The following is a 23,881-nucleotide window of genomic DNA, read 5'->3' as shown; positions in this document are numbered from 1 at the left end:
AAGTAAATAGTACCTACAGAAATAACCTGGACTGGGCCTTGTCAGGACAGACCAGCTCAGCAGGGTGGACTGCCACAGTCACCACAACATCAGTGCTCTTATTAATGTGGAGTATCTCTAAATATCTCTATATTTAATGCATTATCTGACTGGGAATTCTGTTCTGAAACATGCTTGTTTATCATATGTACACTATATTTTACAACTGCTGTGTTTCCGTTGTTTTGGCCACAAAATTTTCATTACATAATATATATATATATGTATATATATGTGTGTGTGTGTGTGTGTGTGTGTGTGTGTGTGTGTGTGTGTGTGTGTTCGAGCACCTGAAGTGGCCCAGCCTCTGCGTTCCCATGATGCACTGGGACTCTTTCTCATTAGTCCCTAACGAAAGGAGAGCTATAAAAGATTCTTCCATCTATAGTGTTGGTGCTCTGTGAAGCAGAAAGCAGAATAAACAGCACGCCAAAGGCTCTCTCTACGCTCCTCTCTCCCCCATCCACTCCATCCACTCCATACACTCCACCCTCCTCCTCTGCCCTCCTTCTCCTTTCTCCTGTAGGACCATAAAAATACAGTGATCTGATTCAACCACATTGATTTTGGAATGTTGGAATAGATTATAATCAATTATAATAATATCCTACAAAGTGTGCATTCTGTACTACACAGGATTGCTATTGCCTGATCACTTTTTACCGTCTACTTTAATATTCATACAGCAAAAGAGATGACACCAGCCTGTTTGTGTAAATGTCTTTTTGTTGCAGATGGTGAAAGTCTCCAATATAGGCCTGCTGTACTATTTCACAGTGCAAAGTAGGCCTGGGCGATATCTAAAAATAATTAGCGCAATTTTTTGTTAATTATATCTCCTGCATGATGGACGGCATTTATTTTCAGTTCCATGCACTTAAGCTAAACTTAACACATGGTAAAATTAGTAAAAGGTGAAGAGCCGTTAAACTAGCCTTGCATAGTGCATAGCACTCAGTACATGGCAGAGACAACTAACAGGGAGCTTCTTAATGCACTTCTCTCTCTGTATCTCACTCTTACAAACAGAAAAAAACTATTGGGGCGCGCCCACGTTCTTCTTAAACGTGAACCCCAATTTAACAACGTATTTACAAGCTGCTTATCTGTAAATTAGTCTCCAGAGCCTCATGTTGCCGACCCCAGTTCCCTGTTGAGCATTTCTATTGGTCTGTTCATCATGAAATTTTCACAAAAGATATTGGACAACTGCCATTCATATACAACCCCATTTCCAAAAAAGGGAATGCTGTGCAAAATGTAAATAAAAACAAAACGCAATGATGAACAAATCATGTAAACCCTATATTCATTGAAAATAGTACAAAGACAACATATCAAATGTTGAAACTGAGATATTTTATTGTTTTTTGAAAAATGTATGCCTATTTTGAATTTGATGCCAGCAACACGTTCCAAAAAAGTTGGGACAGAGGCAACAAAAGGCTGGGAAATTTGTGTAATGCTAAAACACCTGGTGGTTGATTGGCAACAGGTCAGTAACATGACTGGGTATAAAAAAAAAGTCTTTCAGAAGTAAAGATGAGGAGGGGTTCACCACTCTGTGAAAGACTGCGCAAAAAGTGCAGCAATTCAAGGATAACGTTTCTCAATATAAAATAGCAAAGAACTTTTGCTTTTCGTCATCTACAGTATTTGATATCATTAAAAGATTCAGAGAATCTGGAGAAATCTCTGTATGCAAGGGACGAGGCTGAAAATCAATACTGGCTGGCCGTGATCTTCAGGCCCTCAGGCAGCACTGCATTAAAAACAGACATGATTCTGTAGTGGAAATGACTGCATGGGCTCAGAAACACTTCTGAAAACCACTTGTCTGTGAACATAGTTCAGCGCTGCATCCACAAATGCAAGTTAAAACTCAAAGAAGAAACTGTATATAAACAGGATCCAGAAACACTGCCACCTTCTCTGGGCCTGAGCTTATTTAAAATGGACTGAGGTGAAGTGGAAAAGTGTCCTGTGGTCTGACGAATCAACATTTGAAATTCTTTTTGGAAATCATGGACACTGTGTCCTCTGGGCTAAAGATCACTCAGCTTGTTATCAGTGCACAGTTCAAAAGCCAGTATTCATGATGGTATAGGGGTCCATTAGTGCACATGGAATGGGTGATGTGCACATCTGTAAAGGCACCATTAATGCTGAACAATATATACGTTTTGGCAACATATGCTGCCATCCAGACAACGTCTTTTCCAGGGAAGGCCTTGATTATTTCAGCAAGACAATGACAAACCACATTCTGCACGTATTGCAACAGCCCCTGAAGTGCTGAGCAGCTGAAATTCTACATCAAACAAGAACTGGAAAACATTTCACTTTCAAAACTACAGCAGTGTCTCTTCAGTTCCCAAATGCTTACAGACTGTTGTTAAAAGGAAGAGGTGATGAAACACAGTGGTAAACATGCCCCCGTCCCAACTTTTTTGTAACATGTTGTTGGCATCAAATTCAAAATGGGCATAAATTTTTCAAAAAAGAATGAAATTTCTCAGTTTCACCATTTAATATGTTGTCTTTGTAGTATTTTCCTTTGAAAATATGGTTTACATGATTTGCACATCATTGCATTCTATTTTTATTTACATTCGGCACGTCCCACCTTTTTTTGGAAATGGGGTTGTATGTTTTTACTAAATGAATGTCTGTTCATTAACATGTGCAAATACTCAAAATTTTAATTCAGAATTATCCCTGAAGTCAGGTTGTATTTGTCATGGAAGAAGTACTTCTTGAGGGATAGAGCATAATTGGAGCAAAACTCGGGCTCCTTTCTAAACAGCTGATCTTCTCACTAAACGAGTTTGTTGTTTTTATTGTCTCTATTCCTTAACTGGTGTATATTCATTGCTCACATTAGAATTGTCCACCTGGCATGCACTTGACCACTTTATAAGCTCTACCTACCTTTTGGGTCCACTATATAGGTGTACTATTACAGACTATAGCCCATCTGTTGTCATGCACAACCCTACCCCATTCATCGTGGGTCTGTTTCTGACCACAGGACCTCTGTTGACCAGATATTATTTGGGCTGTGGTCCATTCTCAGCACAACAGTGACATTGACATGGCAGTGTGTGGTACTAGTATGACACTGCTCTGAGTGCTGTGGTCAGAAACTGACCATTGATGAAGCACTAGAGGATGACCAACACAAGTTGTGCTACAGGGTTTGTAGTAATAAAGTGGCCAGTGAGTGTAGTCCATCCTAATTCTAAATCGCATCAAAGTCCTGAAATTGTCGTGAAATATGAGATTAATGAAGGGTTTCCTAAAGAGTCGTAATTGAATTGAATCGTTCTAAGATTTTACAACCCCCACCGCCCACCAATGCAAAAGCTTGTCTGCAGGATCGCATGAGTTCATGCCACTGTCTGTTGCACTTCAGATTAAAATGCCTCTGTTTAATCCTCTCAGTCTCAGTGCCCCCCTCGGCAGCCCCCCTTTCTCTCTCAACCCCGCAGACAGAAGGGATAGAAGGGACTCTTGACGGTGAGCTATTGTGCCCTCTGTGTGGCCTGCTCTGGGCTGGCTGATGCTCTGAGAAGGCTCTGTTTGAATATCAGAGTTACCGACTCTGCGGCTCTAATTCCGCTCTTTGGGAATTCCAGACAGTCCAGATTCGCCGTCAGTTATTTCCTCGTACAGCAGGGGTGTCATTTTAACAGTTTTGTGGACATAGAGAAAGTTTTATTGAGCCGTTTTGGGCCCAGGAAGCCCCTCAGGACCAGTGAAAAACACACTGTCTTCCAGAGATAAATGCCAGTCTACAGAAAAAAAATATTTAATTATGATGTTGGCTCCTATTAATAAAATCCACATAAAAGTCTCATATGGGTGATTTAGATGTTTGGATAATTAAAAAGAGGAAGCTGCTGAGCTCCACAGGGATGTGAAACGGTGTAGCTGCAGTGTTATTGTTTGGGGTCTTTCCAGTTTCCTCTTAACGGTTAACAGTTTACAGGGTGTTTTTTTTACCTATGATACCTATAGATAAAGGTGTAAATCTCTGACCTCACGACTGTGATTCTTTAGGAATCGACTCGTGGAATCTCAAATTTCACTGATTGTTTTGGTAAGATTAAGGTATATTTAAGGATCTGTATCATGGAAAAACTGAATTATTCTCACTTTTTTAGTAGAAGAGCTTGATGTAGTGTGTAATGTAAACAGAGGTTAGTCACACATCAGTATTAAAAGAACAGTAACAAAAACAGGCTGCTGAATTCAAAAAGATAAAGAGAGTTTGGAAAGTGATCATGTAGTAAAGAATGGCTGTTTTCGGTTCCTACACCCACACAGATTTAATAAGTGGACCTCAGGGAAAATGGTAAAATAATAGTGCTTTGTTATACTCAATTTCTCATTCATTTATGTCGTTGGTAAATACAAATGGTATCCAATACCTTATTTACTACACTGAATGTTTGTTAGAATTCTTGAACACTCTTCTGGGTTCATGACCATTTTCAGAGACACTTGCTCATCATGGATTAAAAAAAAATAAAAATTATATGACCATAAGAACGCAGCAAGTACTTAGTCATTGTTGTGACAAGGTTGGTGAGGGGTAAGGTTAGCTAAAAATTAAACACAGCCACACTTCCCACTATGAAGTCACCCATTTTCTTTGAATGACTGAAGCAGGATAAGTTTCTTCATTAGCCATGTCACATACAAACATCACTGCTGTCGGAACAAATCCTCATATCTCCAAAATGATAACTTTACAGGAGAAGGAAAAACATACTTTACATTTAATGGAACTCAATAGAACCAGAGTTTTGTTCCAAGCAAATTTAGGCCATCTCTGTTGGCCCATTCATCATGAATTTTATACACAATGTAAAGGACATCAGGCATCAAACTGTGTCAAAAACTGAAAAACAACCAAAATGGAGATAGAAGGTTTTGTTCTGACAGCAGCGATATATATGTATGTATATATGTGTGTCTGTGTGTCTGTGTGTGTGTCTGTGTGTGTGTCTGTGTGTGTCCATTCAGTAAACCAGCTAAACTACAGGTGAAAACAAAGATTTTAAAAGACCTCTTGATCTTACTTCTGTACCATCGCTGCTGACCTGGTAGCCTAAAATTTAGTCAGATTCATTTGTCTTATCTAAAATAACGTTTCAGCACATCTGTCTCTCAGCCTCTTTGGTACATTTATTGTTAAAAAAAAAAGGGCTTAAAAGTGTGTAGAACCATTTCCTTTTTTCAATTGGAAACTGGAATATTTGGATTAAGAAAATGAACTATATGAACATCATATAAGGAAGATGCATTAATGAAATGTGTTGTTGTTGTTGTTGTTGTTGTTGTTGTTGTTGTTGTTGTTGTTAGAATGAGTATTTGTTGACGCTGTTTAGTCCAGCCCTTAAAATACAAGAAAAATGTGAGAAGTGGTGCCTTAAAAATACTGAATGCAGATACGATTGGTCACTTTATTAGAAACACCTCAATCATACTTCTACTCACTGGCTCCTGCTTTATAGGTTGTGTTATTAGTTTCAAGTGTTTTCCAACGCAAGTACGTGGAAACCACCATGACTTATGTTTACCACCGTCAGACCCTGCTACATGTAAGAAAACAGCCAGAAACCAAACTTGAAGCAACTGTACATTTTCTCGGTACTGTGTACTGTCTGTGTTCTCTTTTGTATTTACTGGAAGTCTTTTGTATTCATTGTACTGTATTGTCTGCACTGTGTATATTGTATTGATCTGAACTTGTATTCCTGTGTTGGTCCTGGAGGAATGCAGTTTTGTTTCACTGTGTGCTTGTATGTAGCTGAAATGACAAAGCTTCTTGAACTTGAACTATATAATAGACACATTTGTCCAGTAATGATGATGATGATGATGATGATAATAATAATAATAATAATATGATAATAATAATGATATTGATGATAATAATGATGGTGGTGGTGGTGTTGTTGTTGTTGTTTGTTGCCTTAATTTGCCCGTAACATTGTACTGTATAGACAACAAAAACACAAACAATTGTTTGTTTCATATTCAAAATTGTCTTAACAATTTACATCTAAACACATTAATTATACAGTCATGTGCAAAAGTTTGAATATCTTTGGTTAAATTACATGTTTTGTTGATTTTCTATGTGAAAATCAGTTATCAGTTAACACATCCTCTACAGGGACACACTTTTGTACAGGCCTTTTCTGCATATTACAGTCAATTTATTTGCTGAGTTTAACATATTTGAAAAAATATTTTATACAGTATGAAATGAAATGTCAACTTTTGCACAGCCACATTTTCTTTTATTGTTCCAATATGTTAAATGTAGCAAATAAACAGTATTTGTGCATTAAAATGTGCAGATGTGTTACCTTTTCCCCTAGAAAATTAACAATGTCATTTGACCATGAGCACCCAAACTTTTGCATGCTACTGTGTATATATACATTTATTATAGTTCATTCTAACAATCCAAAATCAACACAGTTGAATTACCATTTTCAAATCAGTGTGTCACGATGCATCGGTGCATTTTAATACCCCTAGTCACAGAAAGTAAGGCAAGTGGTCAGCCCTCTAAATTGGAGTGGTCTTAAATGGTTCAGTCTGTTAACATGTGTGTTTTTTGCACCCTCAGCTGCAGTTTGCTAGCGAGCAGAGCGATGCTAGCTGGAGCTCAGCCAGTGCCAAAGACCTGGTCTTCCTTGTGCAGGTCTCCTGCCAGGTGAGTGGACAGACCAACTGTGTGTGTGTATATGTGTGTGTATAGTTTTTGTGTGTAAGTTATTAATCTCTCTCTCTCTCTCTCTCTCTCTCTCTCTCTCTCTCTCTCTCTCTCTCTCAACTCTGTCTGTCTCTGTTTTTTTTTCTTTCACATATTTCACTGTCCCCTTGTCCCCTTCTCCCTCCCTTTTTGGTCTACTTTGCCTCTGCCTCCATTTTCCCATCTCCTCTCTCTCTCTCTCTCTCTCTCTCTCTCTCTCTCTCTCTCTCTCTCTCTCTCTCTCTCTCTCTCTCTCTCTCTCTCTCTGTGGTATGTAGGGTAAGATGTGGATGGTGCGCCGCTCGTATGAAGAGTTCCGGACACTGGATGCTCATCTGCACCAGTGCATCTATGACCGGCGTTACTCCCAGCTACTGCCTCTGCCTGCACTCGCTGAGATCGGGGACAGAGTGGAGGTGAGTGGGGAATGGTTTCGCCACAGGTTGACCCCCTTTTCTCCTCCTAGGGCCACCTGTGTGGCTTCTGCTTAAGGCTGTCAGAATAAATCTCAGTTATGCAGTATGGAGGTCAGTGGCCACTTATATAGGTCAGGATGTATATTACGAGTGGCTGGTTATATACAGCCTGACTCCCTGTTGTTACTGTGTTATTAAGGATGAGACATTGCTTTCCTGTTTAAATGTAAGCACTAATGATGGCAGGTGTCGGTTTTACATGCAACAGGCTGTAAAGAGGTCTGGTGCTTGTAATTAGTCACCTGTATATAAAGATCTAAAGTGACCTGCTTTAATGACTGAAATGACCTGCTTTAATGACAGTCTCTCTCTCTCTCTCTCTCTCTCTCTCTCACCCTCTCTCTCTCTCTCTCTCTCTCTCTCTCTCTCTCTCTCTCTCGTGCTCTCACTCTCTCTGTCTCAGATCTTCACCCCTATGCTCTCTGAGTACCTGAACCGTCTCTCCATGATCGTGGACAGTAAGCTGAACTGTGGGCCTGTGCTCACCTGGATGGAGGTGAGGAAAATTTGTTCAAAGGTCACTGACTTCTTTCTGATAACATGACAAAGAAGCCTTGATGGACTGTTCCATTTGTATAGTGTGATAAAAGGGCATATATATGTAATATATGTAATGAAGACCCACCTTTCTTGCTGCAGCCACGTTTTTAGAACACAGCTTATGTGTATATGGAGGGAAATAGGAAGTGAAATAGCTTAATATGTATGACAGAAGTGGTTAGGAGACTCCTTCCTTCCTTTCATCCATCCTTCCTTCCTTCCATCCTTCCTTCCTTCCTTCCATGCATCCATCCTTCCTTCCATCCATCCAACCATTTATCTTTCCTTCCTTTCATCCATCCATCCTTCCTTCCTTCCATCCATCCATCCATCCTTTATTCTTTCCTTCCTTCTCTCCATCCTTCCTTCCTTCCTTCCTTCCTTCCATCCATCCATCCTTTCCATCCATCCTGCCTTCCTTCCATCCACCCATCCACACTTCCTTTCTTCCTTCCTTTCTTCCATCCATCCATCCATTTTAACATGTCATTTGATGTGTCTTTCAGATTGACAATCATGGCAACCGGTTTCTGCTGAAAGAAGAGGCATCTTTAAATGTCCCTGCGATCGCGGCAGCTCATGTGATCAAGCGATACACTGCCCAAGCCAGCGACGAGATCTCCATTGAGGTACCTGCACATGTCGAAGACTTGTCCGTTAAAGGAATCTGCATTTTAGCCGTTTTCTTTTTTTTGTATCTCCATTGTCATCGTTTTTTACTTTCCTACACCATTTGAACACGGCGGCTGTCCTTTACATTCAGTAAAAGAACATTATTGCTGAATGGGCCAATAGAAATGCTCCAGAATCTTTACATTTAATTGACATTTAAAGCAAAGACCCTTTTTGCTTTCCCCTGTAAAATTACCATTTTGAAGGGTTTTGCAAATATGTTTGAAATATTTTCATATGCATCTCTATTTTCGATGACCTTTCACTTAATGGGAGTCTAAAATTTAAATATTACAACATAATACAAAATTTATTTCTGTATTTTTTATTTCAAACTACACATATCATGTACAAATAGCTTCTACAAAAAAACCCACAGTAATATTGATCGGGCTGCTAACTGTGGCTAATGTGATGTCTACACGTCAGACGCAAGGTCCTTGGTAGGAATATCGACGTGTTGTCCTGTGCTTTGTCCTGCCCTCATTCTACACTTCCACAGCATGCCTGGTTCTGCTGTGCTGTCACCCTCTCCTCTTCTTCATCACCATCCTCTTCCTCCTTCATCAGGTTTATTCCTGTCCCCCCCTCCCCAGTCCCTGCTCCATATAGACTGGCTCTTTCTGGGCCACAGAACAGGGTGACCTGGCACATTTAGAGTGCTCTCTCTCTATGTCTCTCTCACAGTGTCTATCTCTCTGCCTCTGTCTCTCTCTCTGTGCTTCTCTATATCACTTTCTCGTAAGTACTATTCGGACAGGGTTAGTTTTGCGTTTCTCTGTGATTTTAGTCCCATCCAGATCTGCCATGTCAGGTGATGCTCCTGCATCAGTAAAGATTCCAGCGAATTTACCTGCTATAAAATGAACAGTAGAAATAACACAGGATTATATTACTCCTGTGCGAATCGACATGTCAGTAAATTTTCCATCTAATCTTATTGGAAGGAGTTTTTTGTGCATTTTCTTAAGGATAGAGGCATTCGAAGAAGCATTTACTTACACTCTTTGTGGCCCAGATCAAGCCAGTATGTATTGTACTACCTCAAATGTACCACTTTGAACATTAAAACGTATAAAATGGCAAAAAATTGATTAAAAAAAATAAACATTCTATGCACCGCTGTTGTCTGCTGGCTTTAAATTCTCGAGCTAATGACACATTGCATTCATGTGAAACAGTAGACGTCTTGGATGTAGATACTATCCTATGTTTTCCACATGTTTTCTACTTGTGAGCAAGTGAATGTCTTTTTTGGTGTGATGGCAGTGCAGTTGAGAAGCCACTTCCATCTCTGTAATTTATGCTGAGATTTCTTATCTCATGCAAATCAGTCATAAATGTTCGAGACATCCATGTTATAGACAACCTACATTATCCCAGCTCCCCATTTAAACCAAATCCTGCCTGAACAGTATCTTAGACTCTATTGCTCACTCACTCTTTTTGTTCTTGTTTTTTTCTTTCTTTCAATATTTTTTTGGCTTTTAGTATTTTTTTTTCCCTTTTCTTTCTTTCTCTTTCATTTTCTCTCCGTCTCTCTGAATTGTTAATCTTTTTTTCTGTCATCTCTGGTTCTTGTAATCTGTATTCACTCTGTAGTCACTCTGCATTTTTTTCACATCTCTTTCTCTTTTAATTGCCCTCCCTCCCTCCTTCCTTCGCCTCTATTTTTTCCTTGCAGTCTTCGTGCGTCTTCTCTCTGGTGAAAAGCAGGCGCTGCTCTTTTTCTCACTGCCCACTTCCCTTATCTGGGCCAGAAGTTGCGTGTGACAAGAAGCAAACTTGTAGTGGGAGACCAGGCGTGTAGTGCAGCATGTTTTGGCTCAGCTCGTAGCTGTTGTGGCTGCAATTGTATCATGTTTTGTCTGCAACTCCCAGAGTCGTATATATTGACAGGTGTATTAGATGCTTGCTTTAAAGCTGACCTTAACAAAAGCACAACTATAAGATGCCAATCTTTGTTGGTTTAGTTTTGTTTATCATTGTATTAAGATTTTTTGATAGAGTCTACTCATTTCAGCTACCGGTTGCTCTCTGTTGTTTCTAAAGGTTGGCGATATTTTGTCTGTGATTGATATGCCACCTAAAGAGGAGACCACCTGGTGGAGAGGAAAGCATGGTTTCCAGGTACCAGCATACCAACTCTTACAACTGTACTTGTTTTCCCATCACACAGAGCATCATCAGCAAGACCAAACCTAAGCTCGATCGTTCTCTTTTTGCTCTGCAGGTTGGTTTCTTCCCCAGTGAGTGTGTAGAGCTGATCAGTGAGAAGATACCCCAGTCTGTAAGTGGTCCTACCACTAAACTAGGTAATGCACACCTTCACTTCACTTCACTTCACTTTTCTCTAATTGTGTATAAACTGGATATTTTTGCACTGTAGACATTACGACCCCAGTAAGTTGCTCTACAGTGCACCATTTCAACTCTGAGACCACTTTTAATGGCTTGACATCTCAGTTGATTTATACAGAAATTTTAAAATTCGGTAGAGTTTCTTTTTAACTGATTGCCGTTGTTGCCGTTGTAGAGGGAGATCCGGTCAGCTCCAAGCCTGGCATCGCCAGTGCACCTGGACCGCCTTCTCCCACTTCAGGTAGGATTGAGATATAATAGCAATGACTTGTGATTCTTTCTTCAAGTCATTTGTCTCTACTTACATCTTGTGCCAGCAAAAGAGACTGAAATAGCCTTGCCTGCTTCTGTTGCTCTCTGCATTTTGACGTTCTTGCTGTTTGGAGGATTTTAGAGGCCTTGAGTTGAGATGTTTAGGCAGACAGAGCCTAAACTGTTTTGCCTCTAATGAGGCTGCAAATTGTGCCAAGTCAAATGTTCACATGTGCTCTGTGTGTCTCTGAAGAGGCAGTACTGTCAGTATGATAGAGGTGCAAATCTCTGCTGTTCTTTGCAGTTGATATGTCATCAGATCACCTCAGCTTCTTTAAAAGCTCCCTAAAGAAGGCAGCATTGAAGTGGATGCAGTTTGTTTATAGGAATCCTGAATGCTCTTTGAGTCATGTACTGTATGGTAGATTGTTTCCCTCTATTTCTTTCTGTTTCTTTCTCTTAGTTCTTCAGCCTTGGTTCCTAAGACTTGCTGGTAACATCTTCCGAGTTGAATATTAACACATGTTCTCTCTAATTTGTGAAAAACAGTGCTACATTTCCTAACATTTCGTTGAGTTTGTGAGCCCATTCGGAGCGTGTAACCAGGATTAGAGCCATTTATACAACGAGCAGACTGCGCGGAGAGCAGGAGTGGGTGGTGTGGAGAGCCTGACAAGTGGAGGTGGAGGAGTGGGCAGCTACCACACGGCATAAATCATATTGAAATGTTGTGATTATCTCTCTCCTCGCTCTATAAAACTCAGGAATCTCGCTGTATAAATGAGAAGCTGTTGTTCTGTCTCCGGGTTTCGATTACTGATTTGTTTCTAGTACTGTTGTTTAGGCTTCTTCAGCCCCCACCCTAATCCTAATCTCTCTAACACATTCCACTGATCTGCTCCTTATTTACTTTAAAGGAATTCTTTACCCAAAAATGCTAAGGTTGCTGCTAATGAAGAAAAGCTAAGAAGGGGCCCAGCTGGCACTGTGCCAAAGAGATATTCCAAGTTATTCTGTTAGTATTTTAGGATGAAGTATTCCTTTAATCACAAACCTTTAACAGATTAAAGCAGGTGTCCTTGTATACCTTACTACCATGGACTCGGTTAAAGAAATAGTTTGGTGGAAAATTAGATTTGCTTGTTTTTCCCTTCTACCCAACTGAAGTCGATGTAGCCAAAAATGGTGTATGTTCGAAGTTTCGAAGTTTAGTTTTGGAGCTGTGATGCTAACATAGCCGAGTAATGGAAGCTTATACTTTGCTAGTTAGCACAATGCGATCTTAATGTCTAAATCATCATATATTTACCTCAAACCACATCACGAATTTCATTTGTGCTTGTTTGTTCATAAAAACACTTTTGATAAAAATTTTATTGTTTAGTCATACTTCATTAACTTTTGCTCCTAAGGTACTTTGCATATAAAATACAGTCGTATCTAGTAGCTTGGGCACCCCTGGTCAAATTACATTTTTTTTTTTTTTAAGTGAAAATAAGTTGACACATCCTGTAGAGAGAGGAAAAATATAATTGTGCACTAAAATTTACGGAAAATGCCATATTGAATTTGTTTCCTGTAGAGGATGTGTTAACTTATTTACACTTAGAAAAAAAAAAAAAATGCAATTTGACCAACTTTTGCATATGACTTTGCATTTACATAAAATCTAAAAATACCTGCTGTACAGAAACCATTTCTAGACATGTGATGCCATATCTTTGAGTGTCCAATTTTGTCCATATTCATAAACGTTAAAGTGTCAGACTTGGTTGTGATGATGTAGGCCTGCAGTTTCCATAATGCTAACTGGTGGGGAGGAAGCTTAAAGCTAAAAGAGCTTCAGACAAACTTAGCTGACCGACTACATTTGGGCTAAGAGGGAATTTGTTTAAATTACATTTACATTACATTTTCTTTAAACTTTTGTTTGAATTGCAGACTTTTAAAGGATTAAGGGAAGTGTCTATCCATACCATAACTACTCTACCACAACATGGGCCCAGTCAGTACTGTCCATCTGTGTTGCTTTCACTACTGCTGTTGAGAATATAAAGGCAACTTATAGTTGACCTAACGTCATATTTACACAAATGCCATACAGGAGCAATGTCTTCTTGGTGCAAACCTGAGTAGATGCTTATGTACAGATCAGGACTCACAGCCAGGAGAGATAAAGATTCATATTGTATTTTCAGTGGTTTAGCTATCTCGCCTCCGGGTGGGTCATTGCATCCTGGAGAGGAGCTGGAGAACCACTTATTTTTTGCCCGTTTGCCAGTTTGTAACTTTAGCTCTCTTGCGCCCCCTTGTGTCAGTGTCCAAGAAACACGGCAAGCTGATGGGCTTCCTGCGCACCTTTATGAAGTCCAGACCCAGCAAGCAGAAACTGAAGCAGAGGGGCATCCTGAAGGAACGAGTTTTTGGCTGCGACCTGGGAGAACATCTCCTCAACTCCGGGCAAGATGGTACTGAAACACAAGCATGGGATCTGTGCTCTGCCCTCAAATGCATTCTTTTATAGCAGCTGTTCCGAAGTTGGACAGGTTTTAAAGAATGTTGAAAAAATTCATATTCAGTCTAAAGAGAAATTGTACCATATAAATCATTTAAAAAAAAAAACACTTTTTCAAATGAGATATATTTTGTGTGCATGTGAAGGTCGCACTCTTAGGATAGATTGGTAGTAGTCTTTTTTTTATCAGGTCATTGAAACATTTGCATGCTGGCAAATTCATCATTGAGATTTCCAACCTTTCAAGTTTCGATTGGCACCAACAACTTTGTCCAGCCCGCTAGCATAGCATTTTAACTGAAGTGTTATGCCGCTTTTAAAAACATCACAACAGTCATATAAAAGTTTTTCATGCTCACAAAAAAATTTTAACAACAAAAATGCCAGGAAGCTTCGCCCACAGTGCTACAGTATTTATAAATCACTACAGTTTCACTACAGTTTTTCATTAGATTGAATGTGACTTTTGTCAGTGTTCTTGTCCAAACTCGCTTCAGTTAATACCAAAAAACGCACATTTGAATGTCTTAAATTACATAAATACTGTGGCTTTGAGAGAGAAACTTCCCAGTATTTTGTTGTTTTCTGTTGTCAGTAGCTCTTATTTTTCATTGGTTCTCTTCACAAAGGTCTTTTTGTGTTATAGGGCATCAAAATCTTTCGTATATGATGTTCTTGATTAGTCCTCCTGCATCCATTACTTGGGAAAAATGTGTCGTAATAGTGTTATGAAGGAAATAAATGTCCTTTAGTTTAAGGCCCTTTGCTTTAATACAGTGTTATTCAATTCTTAAGTTGTTTGCAAATGTTGCAGTGTTGCTTCATAACAACTTTTCTCAATGCCCTGTGTGGGTAGCCTTAAAGTGTTACTAGAAATTGTTAGCAGTCTTCTCAGTAAATAGGAGTTTGTTCATAATACTATGAAATAAGCTTGTTTTATCTACAGGCTTGCACTGATGCTGATAAATTTGTGGGTGCTCATTATCAATAGATTTTATAGGCCAGTGTTCTCTGTGTCATACTGGTGGTTGTATTCTTACTGTTTGTTAATGTAGTTCCCCAGGTATTAATGAGCTGCTCTGAGTTCATAGAGAAGCACGGCGTTGTGGACGGCATCTACAGACATTCTGGAATTTCCTCCAACATCCAGAAGCTCAGGTTAGTCTGCTTTTTCTGAACCCAATACACGAACGCAATTAGCGCAGTATATGATTTGTTGTGTTACTTATGTTTCTGCATACAGAAAGTCTTTTAAAATGTGTTGACGGCTTAGATGAGTTTGCCTTGTATATGTGTATGAATGAAGATGGTGAAATGAGTGTCATTATTACATGCTACACCACAACCGATATGTGTGCATATTATAGGTTACCTACTTAATGACTTTGAGTCACTTTCCAATAAATCCACCTTAAAAATCCCCCTAAAGGTTTGACTATGCTCTGTTTCGAGCTTAAAGCAATAGTTCACTGAAAACACTCGCCGTGAATGAAAGCTAATGATAACTGGTCGATGTAATGTTACGTTGGGTTAAATTTGTCATTTCACTCTGTACCATCTGTAGGCACGAGTTTGACAGCGAGAATGTTCCGGACCTGACTAAAGACATGTACATGCAGGACATTCACTGTGTAGGCTCTCTCTGCAAGCTGTACTTCAGAGAGCTGCCCAATCCACTCCTCACGTACCAGCTCTATGACAAGTTTGCTGTGAGTTTTAAAACACTTGTTCCTTCACCAGGATCATCATTCTCTGATCTTCGTTGTTGCTTAGTCTTAGATGCAGTGCTTACATTCTGAGTTATGCATGTTTTGCAAAAAATCTAATTTAAGGCCCATAGAAATTGCATTCATTTCAGTGGAATACCCCATAATGAGTTCTGCAGTATGACCCTTTCTACCACCAGTATTGTCCATGGTGATTGCAAGCCTATATGCTTGGTTTTATCTGTTAGCAATGGATAAAACCAACACCTGAACTATATACTTAGGTGGGTTGTCCACATACTTTTGGCCATATATTGTATTTTTGCTACAGATGAGTGTGCAGCTGTCATGAGCATATGTTTATCTGATATAATTATATATAAAGATGTTGAACTTTGAGTTGTAGTTTGTTATAGGCATGTTTATGTATATGCAAGTGTACGTGTGTTTGTCTTTGTAGGATTGTATGGGGGAGATGACTGAGGACGAGCGCATGGTGAAAGTGCATGATGTCATCCAGCAGCTACCTCCTCCCCACTACAGGTACTCACACTTTAGATCATTGGTGTCCACCTTAAGGCAGAAGACACCATTCATTCACACTTACAAAGGGAATTGGTTTTCTGCAAAATTAAATCGTTATGATGTGAACAAAGCAGTTTGATGGAGAAACTTGATGAGTAAGAATTGTTCACAGCGGTGTTGATAAGAGAAGTTCACAGTGGTGTTGAGTTGTGAGAAGATTTTGGCCTAGAGAGGTGCATGAGGGTGTTATAAGGCAAAATAGTGCCCGAAAAATGTATTCTTTTGGACTTACCAACAGCATTACATATAAAATGTAGATTGACTGATCATTTTGGAGGTGGTTATATTTGCATTGTCACTGTGACCTGATTCCTATCACCAATAAGTTTAAAGGAGAAATATGTACTATATTTACTGTACTAAATCAATTAACCATGATATGTCACCAGAGATTAAGGAAATATGCTGAATAAGTTGAAATACTGGCTTCTCCAACAACTGTGCTAAAGCACGTATGTTCTCCTTTGAAATTTCCATTCCGGAGCGCGAAGTCTGTTTGTGTTTTGGCCTGTGAACCCGCCCCCTGCCCGTTTTCCAGTACTATTTCGACACTTCAGGTTGCCAGATATGAGACAAATTGGCAGGCAAACACAGCAAGCTGCAGCAATGAAAGCCAGCAAACAAACTAACCAAACGTAGCTAATTAGCTAAACTTAGCTAATTTATCACAGGTACTAGTAGGGATGGGCATTTTAAGTAATTTCAACATTCAAGTATTCGCATTCATATTCTTTGGTGCACTGCAGTTTAATGTTGCACTTATTTATGGACGTTCATTGTCCTCAAATTGGCAACCCGCATCAGCGTCAAGTCTGGGGAGGAGGCAGGGGCAGACAGCTGTCTCCAGTGTTTTGAATTTGTACGTTGGTACCAGTTTTGAACGCTTGCTGCCAGTGTTACATATTACTCCTTTAATAAATTTCTGTACATTTTCACATCACAACAGTTTTAATAACTATATTTATATTTCAACCTTTGAATTTTGAATTACAATGGATTTCCTCTTTAACGTACATGATGATAATGATAATGACTGTGCATGTCTTTCTCAGGACACTGGAGTACCTCATAAGACACCTAGCCCTGCTAGCCACCAAGAGTGAGAAGACCAACATGCATGTTAAAAATTTGGCCATCGTCTGGGCTCCAAACCTGCTCAGGTGACCATTCCTCTGCTTCCTCTGCATAGTTCACCAGTTTTCTACACATAGATGATGACTGGTTTTGGAATGAACTGCAGTACCTGTGGTCATTCATCACTGAAAATGACTGTCTTGGTGAAGGTTTATGTGTACTGTACTGTACTGTTCTTTTTTTTATATTTCATATAGCCTCGGTATGGCAAATTCAGACCAGAAAGCTAAACGCTGCAAGTAACCAGTTATTTTAGTTCACTTGACAGTGCATAGTTTCTTTAGAGAGTTGAGTCATTTCCTGGAGAGTGTAATCATTTCATGGTCTGCATTCTATTTATTGTTGGAAGTCTTTTTTTCTTTTTCCATGGTCTGCAATTTGTGGTTGGAAGCATTATGTTCTGTATGCCCTCTTGAGTGTGCATTGGTGCACAATGCAGGGAAAGGCTTTATTACAAAGAGAAACACACAGAAGCACTGTCTGAGCTGGATTAGTTTTATCAAGGGACATTCTGTAATGTAATCTGTTAGAAAATTGACTGCCTGAGTTCTATGGGATGTAATACGTGTCTAAATTCCCCAAATTGCTACAGGCAGCCTGAATGTGCAAGCCAGGTTTAGTTATTACATTACGGTGCAGCCAGTTTGACCAAATTAATATTACTGTGGGAGTTCCAGGTTCAGCCAGTTACAGAAGGTTATTCACTCTGCAGTTATTACTGTCACATCTGTGAAAACTACATTCTCGATTGATTCGGAATTAAAATCATAGATCCTGCCACTAACGTCTTAAATTACAATACAGTACCTCCTAAGGCTGTATGATGCAGACATGTAATGTTCCGTAAAACTTGAGTTCAATAAAGTTGAATATCAGAATGATAGTAAGAGAACTGATAAATTCTGATTTAAAACAGTGGAAATACAACAAGGACAGACTTTTTTTTTGTAATTGTAGCAGGCCTTGTGCTACCTCGGACTTAGGAAGGACGCTGGAGGCAGGAGAAAGGGTTACAGTGGCCATTTTAACTTTATTTTTTATGAAACTGAAAGAAAACCAAAGCTGGCCACTTTTCAGTGGCTTCAAAACTAGACTTTTCAGTCCTTTTCTCCCAAACCAAGCTTTTCAGCTCTTGCTGCTTGTCCCTCTCTTCCACTCTGTTCCCTCTCTGCTCTTTTTAAAGGTGCCCATGCTGCAGGCGCCAGGTCAGCATCAGCTGGCTCTCATTAAGGGCAGCATGAGCACCTGAGCCGAGAGAGAACAAGAGCTTGTTGCTCCGCCTCCATCACAGAGGCAGGGCTCAGGACTCTCGTGCAGTCCTACTCTCCATCGTGATTTCTCTCCCCACTGTCTTCATGAAGTTCCTGGGCTTAGAGTTCGGGCCCTGCCTTCATGCCGGCTCTCGTGGCAGTCATCGGGGCCCAGGGGACGGGTGCATGCCACAGTAAACAGAAATTTAACCTCTTCTTTGAGGAAACACCAAAAAACAATACAAACGTCCCAATTATTACTGCACAAGGTGCAAAATAAAGAGAATTATATACTAAGAGTTACTTCCATCAGAACTCTGAGCACATAGTGTGTTCCATTGAGCATACCTTTTGTACTACAAAAAATATCCATACGGTGGAGCAGATTTGTTGTGGTGGTTGCCATTACTACTTCACACATTTCACACACAACTTTGGGAGTGCGAATAATCAGATTTGAGGCATTTTTACAGTTTAGTCCATTGAAGATAGAATAGGTTGTTATTATTTTTTTTGTAATTGGCTCTGTAGCAGAGTGGTTAAGTCACTTACTCCACAAATCAGGAGACTGGTATGGATGCTGTAATATTAGTGCTCTTAATGCTGTGTTCTCACAATTCCATTAGTTTGGTGATGTGCACATATAACTTAATTTGGTCAGTCCTGTCATCACAGCCTTTAACACTGAATGAATGAATGAATGAACGAATGAATGAATGGTCTTTTTATCATCATGATAAAAACAATCATTCAGCCTTAGTACTTCGTCAGGTAAACCTAAACAAGCTCAAATGGGAATAAAAGACAGAGATGCTGAGGTTTGTCTTTTGCTGTGTGCCCCAGGTCTAAGGAGATCGAGGCAGTGGGGCTCAGTGGAGCTGACCCATTTAAGGAGGTGCGTATCCAGTCTGTGGTGGTGGAGTTCCTGCTCACCAATGTGGATGTGTTGTTCAGCGACTCCTTCACGTCAGTGGGCCGTTTCAGCGCAGGTATGTCTTGGTCTTGACCCTCTGTCTCTTACTTTGTACATGTCACAAGCCTTGCTCAGTTCCGATTTTAGGCTCAGGTCTGATCTCTGCATTAACTTTTCACATTTTGTTTTATGTTTGTGCTCCTGCTGACATGCACTGGATAATGATGATGGTGATATGCACATTCACAGTGAAGTTTGCTACATGGATTTCAGTCGGACAGCTTTCATTTCAGTCAGTATGACCAAGTATCGGACACGTGTCCGATCTAGGACCACATAAGTGTTTCTTTACCCAGGCAGCTCAAATGACATATCCAACTTGAGCCGGAAAGATTTTCTGCAGTCTGAACAGCAAAAAGCCACGTGAACTCAGGCTTTTTACCACTCAGATTTAAGCCACATTTGTATGTTTAAGTTTTGGATCTGTTTTATATTGAATCTCTGGACTGTGTGACACAGTTCAGACAAATCAGATCAGGTTTCTCTTTCCTTCCCACCATCATTCCTTGCACAGTGCTTCTTGACAACAAAATCCTATTGTTTGCCCTGCAATAGTCAGCATATGCACCTGTAACGGCTGGCAATGTGTAAATCCAAGCAAATACAACTGCAGTTTAACTATCCGAATCTGGTTCTGTTGCTTGTATCTTGCAATGTGGAAACAAATCCAATTTGCCCTGCTGGGTGAACAAAGCCAAGGTGTCTTAGGTGTGGTTTGAAAAGATCAGAGCTTTATATTTACACAGCAAATCAGATCTATATCTCATGTAGGCAGAAATTCATAGTGTGTGCATTAGTTTCTCAAGAGCTTTGCATTGTGAAGACTAGTTTAAGCACTGGACACCGATTCTTGCTTTACCATCTAATAACAACCTTGGTTTTGCAATGCTTTTCTCTCTAGTTGTTGTCATCATTCTCCTTTTCCTGACGTCCCTTTTTTCTGTCTAACGCTTGAATAAACCTCTCCTGTCTTTGTAGGCTTCAAACAGCGGCACCAAACAAACATCTGTTGCTCAGTATCTGCTCAAATGCTTACGGTTGTTGCGTTTGCAGAACTTTGTTTAAAATTAGATTACAGTCTGTCTTTGTGTCTTGCTGATGTTTGCCTGAGGCCTTTTCGTTTTACAGCTGTTTTATTCTCCCGACAAGCCAACTGCTGTGAAAATCTTCATGCTTTCAAGTCTAACAGATCTGCAAAAACCTGTTTTAATAATGCAGAGCTGCTACTAAGAGGTGCTTCTGCTCTTTTTCCATCGTTCAATGTCATGAAATAATAATATGCAACCCATGTGGAATCCATTTTTCTCTTGAAATGACACGATCGTAAGAAAGTGCAAGCTTTATGTGATATGCATGTATTTTGCATTGAGTTTTAAGATTTTCCTGAAGTGTTCTATTACAGGTTTTGGTTTAAAAGTGGTTTGATTTTACTATATTTAATATCCTTCAGTTTATTATAGTGTCCTAAATCATGGTGGGTACCTAGGCTGCCCGAAGGAAAAAAACCTACTTTATTTTTAATGTAAGTCAATGAAACCAGACTTTTTTTCCAAGTAATTTTGGGCCATTTCCTTGTCATGAAATTTACGCACAATGTAAAGCACAACAGGCATTTTCAAAATATGTCCAAAAACAGAAAAATGACAAAAATGGAGATACGAGGTTTTACTTAAATATCGCATTTTCTGCAAATTTTAGCACAATTGTTATTTATTTGCTGAGTTCATCATATTGGAAAAATTAAAACATAGCATACAGTCGTGCAAAAGTTTAGGCGCTCCTGGTCAAATTTACTTTTTTTTTTGTTTATTTTCTAAGTGAAAATATATTCTCACATCTTCTACAGGGAACAAGTTCTGCACTTTTAATGCACGTTTTTTTGCCAAATATATTGAAGTGTGAGATGCACAAATTATGGCTCATTTTATAATTTATGGTCCAATATGTGGAATTAAATTTGCAGAAATGTGCCATATGTAAATTTGTTCTCTGTAGTAAGTGTGTACTTATTTTTACTTATAAAGTCAACCAAACATCACTTGACCAGGTGCATCTAAATCTTTGCAAAGTAGCAAAATATAGTGTAATGTCTATCATGTTTAAGGTATGCAAAAACCTCTGAAATCTCTTTATTTGTATACTGTTTTGTGATCTTGGCCCATCAGCCCACCACAAACCTTTCCCTTTGCCCCCTCCAAGACCAAAACTTTGGGCACCCCTGGTATATAATGACTTCAGCTGTTAGTGATAGAACTGCATTCTTTTAAGTGCTAGTTTTTGTTGCCAAAGCAATAATGTGTGTACAAAGTGTATTTTGTGGTAGTCAAAGTAAAACAGGAAGTTGTGGCAAGAGTTCTGAACAGACCACAAACCAGTCGATATAGTTACTGAGATCAGCCTGTGTGTTTCCCTAGCGACAGGAGGGGCGGAGCGCAAGATCCCGCGCAAGCCCCTACGAACGCGGCTGGTCAGTCTACAGGAAGCTCGAGGGGAGGTCATGGACCCCTCCCCTCTGGACCTCGAATCAGAGAAACGCCGCTTCTCCGCGGCTTGAATCAAGACCAAGACTCGACTGTTGCCATGGAAACACCTCAGAGTTCCCAGAATGATGTACATTTCTTCTGCTGTGTTGTATTTGAGTTGAATTCAGTTTTATTTGTACAGCACTTTTTTGCAGCGGACGTCGTTCCAAAGCAGCTTTCCAGGAATCCGGATCCAGCCCCAAAATGAGTGTTGCCGTCGGCAACATGTTTGAAACATTGAGAGGAACTGAGACTCAGAGCTCAGGACTCAAAAGGGGAACCTGAATAGCAGAATTATGATTAAAATAGCAGACAGAGCACATACTCCATTTGTGTCCTGTTCACTTGCCTGGTTTTTATATTAAGATTGTCATTTTGAAATGGAATGGAAAAACCTTTTGCATCGGGTTGTTTACATCTGTCCAGTAACCCTGTTACTTTTGTACTAAACAGATGGAAAAATGAAAATAAACCCCTCTTCTTACTTTTTAAACAGTTTACAGTGTTTGGCTTGAGGTCTCTGCTCTGTTTTAACACTTATTATTTCATTTCTAGCTTTCGGCAGGATTACAGAAGCTGTTTAAGCTAAAGTTTTATTACAGAGATCAGTGTAAGAGTGATGTTTATCAGATTACAGTGTTGGTATCTGTGAGACAATGGAAGAAGGTAACTCATTTATATCTCAGCTTCATTTATATCTCAGCTTTTTGTGCGCCTGCTTTGCTCATCTGTGCATTAATGGCGAAATCATACCTGGTGGGAATTGAATTGAGGCTTCCTAGCAAAGTACTCAGTTTTTGTCAGGTTTTTGAGCCTGTTTTGTAGCAACTTTTTTCTTTCAGTAATTTTTCTTTTATTTTAGTTTTCGTCAAGTTTATTTTCTAAGATGCACTTAAATATTAGCTAAATTAACAAAAAACAAACCAAAAATAAAATTGAAAGGAAAAAGCTGCTTTGCTTATGTGTGCATTAATGGCAAAATCATACTTGGTGTAAACTAAATTGAATTTTTCCAATGATTTTAAATTCTGTCCGTTTATTTTTTTAGCTAAATATTTTTAAATTGCATTTTTAATAATTTTGTTTATTTTTATTTATTCTGTTACAATGCAGAAAATGCCTCTATTAACCATTTTTGCAGGCTTTTTTGATTCCTGTCGATGAGCAAGGCTTAAAGTCCTGATTAGATAACCCTGATTTTCTGTGTCCGCTCGCTCTGCTCTACAGCTCTGAGAGGCTTATAATGTCTTTGTCTTTTCTGAATCCTGTAATGGATCAGGATATAAAAGTGTGTAACAGCTGCTGCGTCTTCCCTCCATCAGGCTTCCTGCGTTTTTCATTTACAGATCAGCTTCCTCTACTGATGTATCACCTGTGCAGTTACGCCTGCAGATGCTGCTGATTTCGCTTTGCCGCCTCGTTTTTCCCTCAGTCAGTGTCCCAATCTCACTCTCTCTGTCTTTTCTGTCTCTGCAGCTCGCCAGTCCCTGACCAGACCTAAGTCCTTCGTGTCCACTCGGCTGCTGTCTCTGGAGGAGGCTCGGGCCCGCTCCCAGGCCCCTCTGCTCCTGCAGGGATCTCCTCATCCCCTCCAGGATCGGTTCCACACAGTGTTGGACCTTCCTGGTGACAGGTGGGCTTTCTGGATCACAGTAAACCATGCATGATGTATGAAGTACTGGTGGTGATTCATAACTGACAGTGTTATTAGGACTGAATTTTAACTTTAAATTTATATTTTATTTATTTATTATTTAATTTTATTTGTATATATTTATATTTGGTCCCCTGACAAGTATCTGAAGTTAACTAATCACCCAAAAAAGGCTCACTGACTCACTGGCCAACTCACTGACTGACTCACTGACTTGCTCACTCATTGACTGCCTCTCTCACTTTTGTAAATCCTGTTTTATATTCATCCAAATTTTCTGTCCGGTTAGTGCCTAAAGTTGACTAATCACCCCTAGAGGCTCACACTGACTGACTGAATGACTGACTGACATTTAGAAAGCTGATAATACTCCACAAGGAGGCACCATTAACAGTTAAATAGTTTTTAATGCATCATAGGACCAGAG

The 23,881-nt window shown here is 39.6% G+C and overlaps 1 protein-coding gene across 7 annotated transcripts in view; it reads left to right on the top strand.

The window, feature by feature from the left end:
• arhgap33 (Rho GTPase activating protein 33) overlaps positions 1-23,881 on the top strand; it is an 89,469-nt gene that overhangs the window by 53,623 nt on the left and 11,965 nt on the right. For all 7 annotated transcript variants that reach the window (XM_036558074.1, XM_036558069.1, XM_036558073.1 and 4 more), the window contains 14 exons: positions 6,689-6,775; positions 7,093-7,230; positions 7,694-7,786; positions 8,337-8,459; positions 10,555-10,632; positions 10,736-10,817; positions 11,039-11,104; positions 13,434-13,583; positions 14,686-14,788; positions 15,195-15,339; positions 15,797-15,879; positions 16,974-17,081; positions 19,149-19,294; positions 23,277-23,433. In XM_036558074.1, the coding sequence (XP_036413967.1) occupies positions 6,689-6,775; positions 7,093-7,230; positions 7,694-7,786; positions 8,337-8,459; positions 10,555-10,632; positions 10,736-10,817; positions 11,039-11,104; positions 13,434-13,583; positions 14,686-14,788; positions 15,195-15,339; positions 15,797-15,879; positions 16,974-17,081; positions 19,149-19,294; positions 23,277-23,433 (1,559 nt within the window). The remainder of the gene's footprint in view (positions 1-6,688; positions 6,776-7,092; positions 7,231-7,693; positions 7,787-8,336; positions 8,460-10,554; positions 10,633-10,735; positions 10,818-11,038; positions 11,105-13,433; positions 13,584-14,685; positions 14,789-15,194; positions 15,340-15,796; positions 15,880-16,973; positions 17,082-19,148; positions 19,295-23,276; positions 23,434-23,881) is intronic.

Source organism: Colossoma macropomum, unplaced genomic scaffold (genome assembly GCF_904425465.1).
Source record: "Colossoma macropomum unplaced genomic scaffold, Colossoma_macropomum, whole genome shotgun sequence".
Taxonomy (NCBI): Eukaryota; Metazoa; Chordata; class Actinopteri; order Characiformes; family Serrasalmidae; genus Colossoma; species Colossoma macropomum.
The sequence above is the reverse complement of the archived record's forward strand: the minus strand, read 5'-3'. Positions and strand labels throughout refer to the sequence as shown.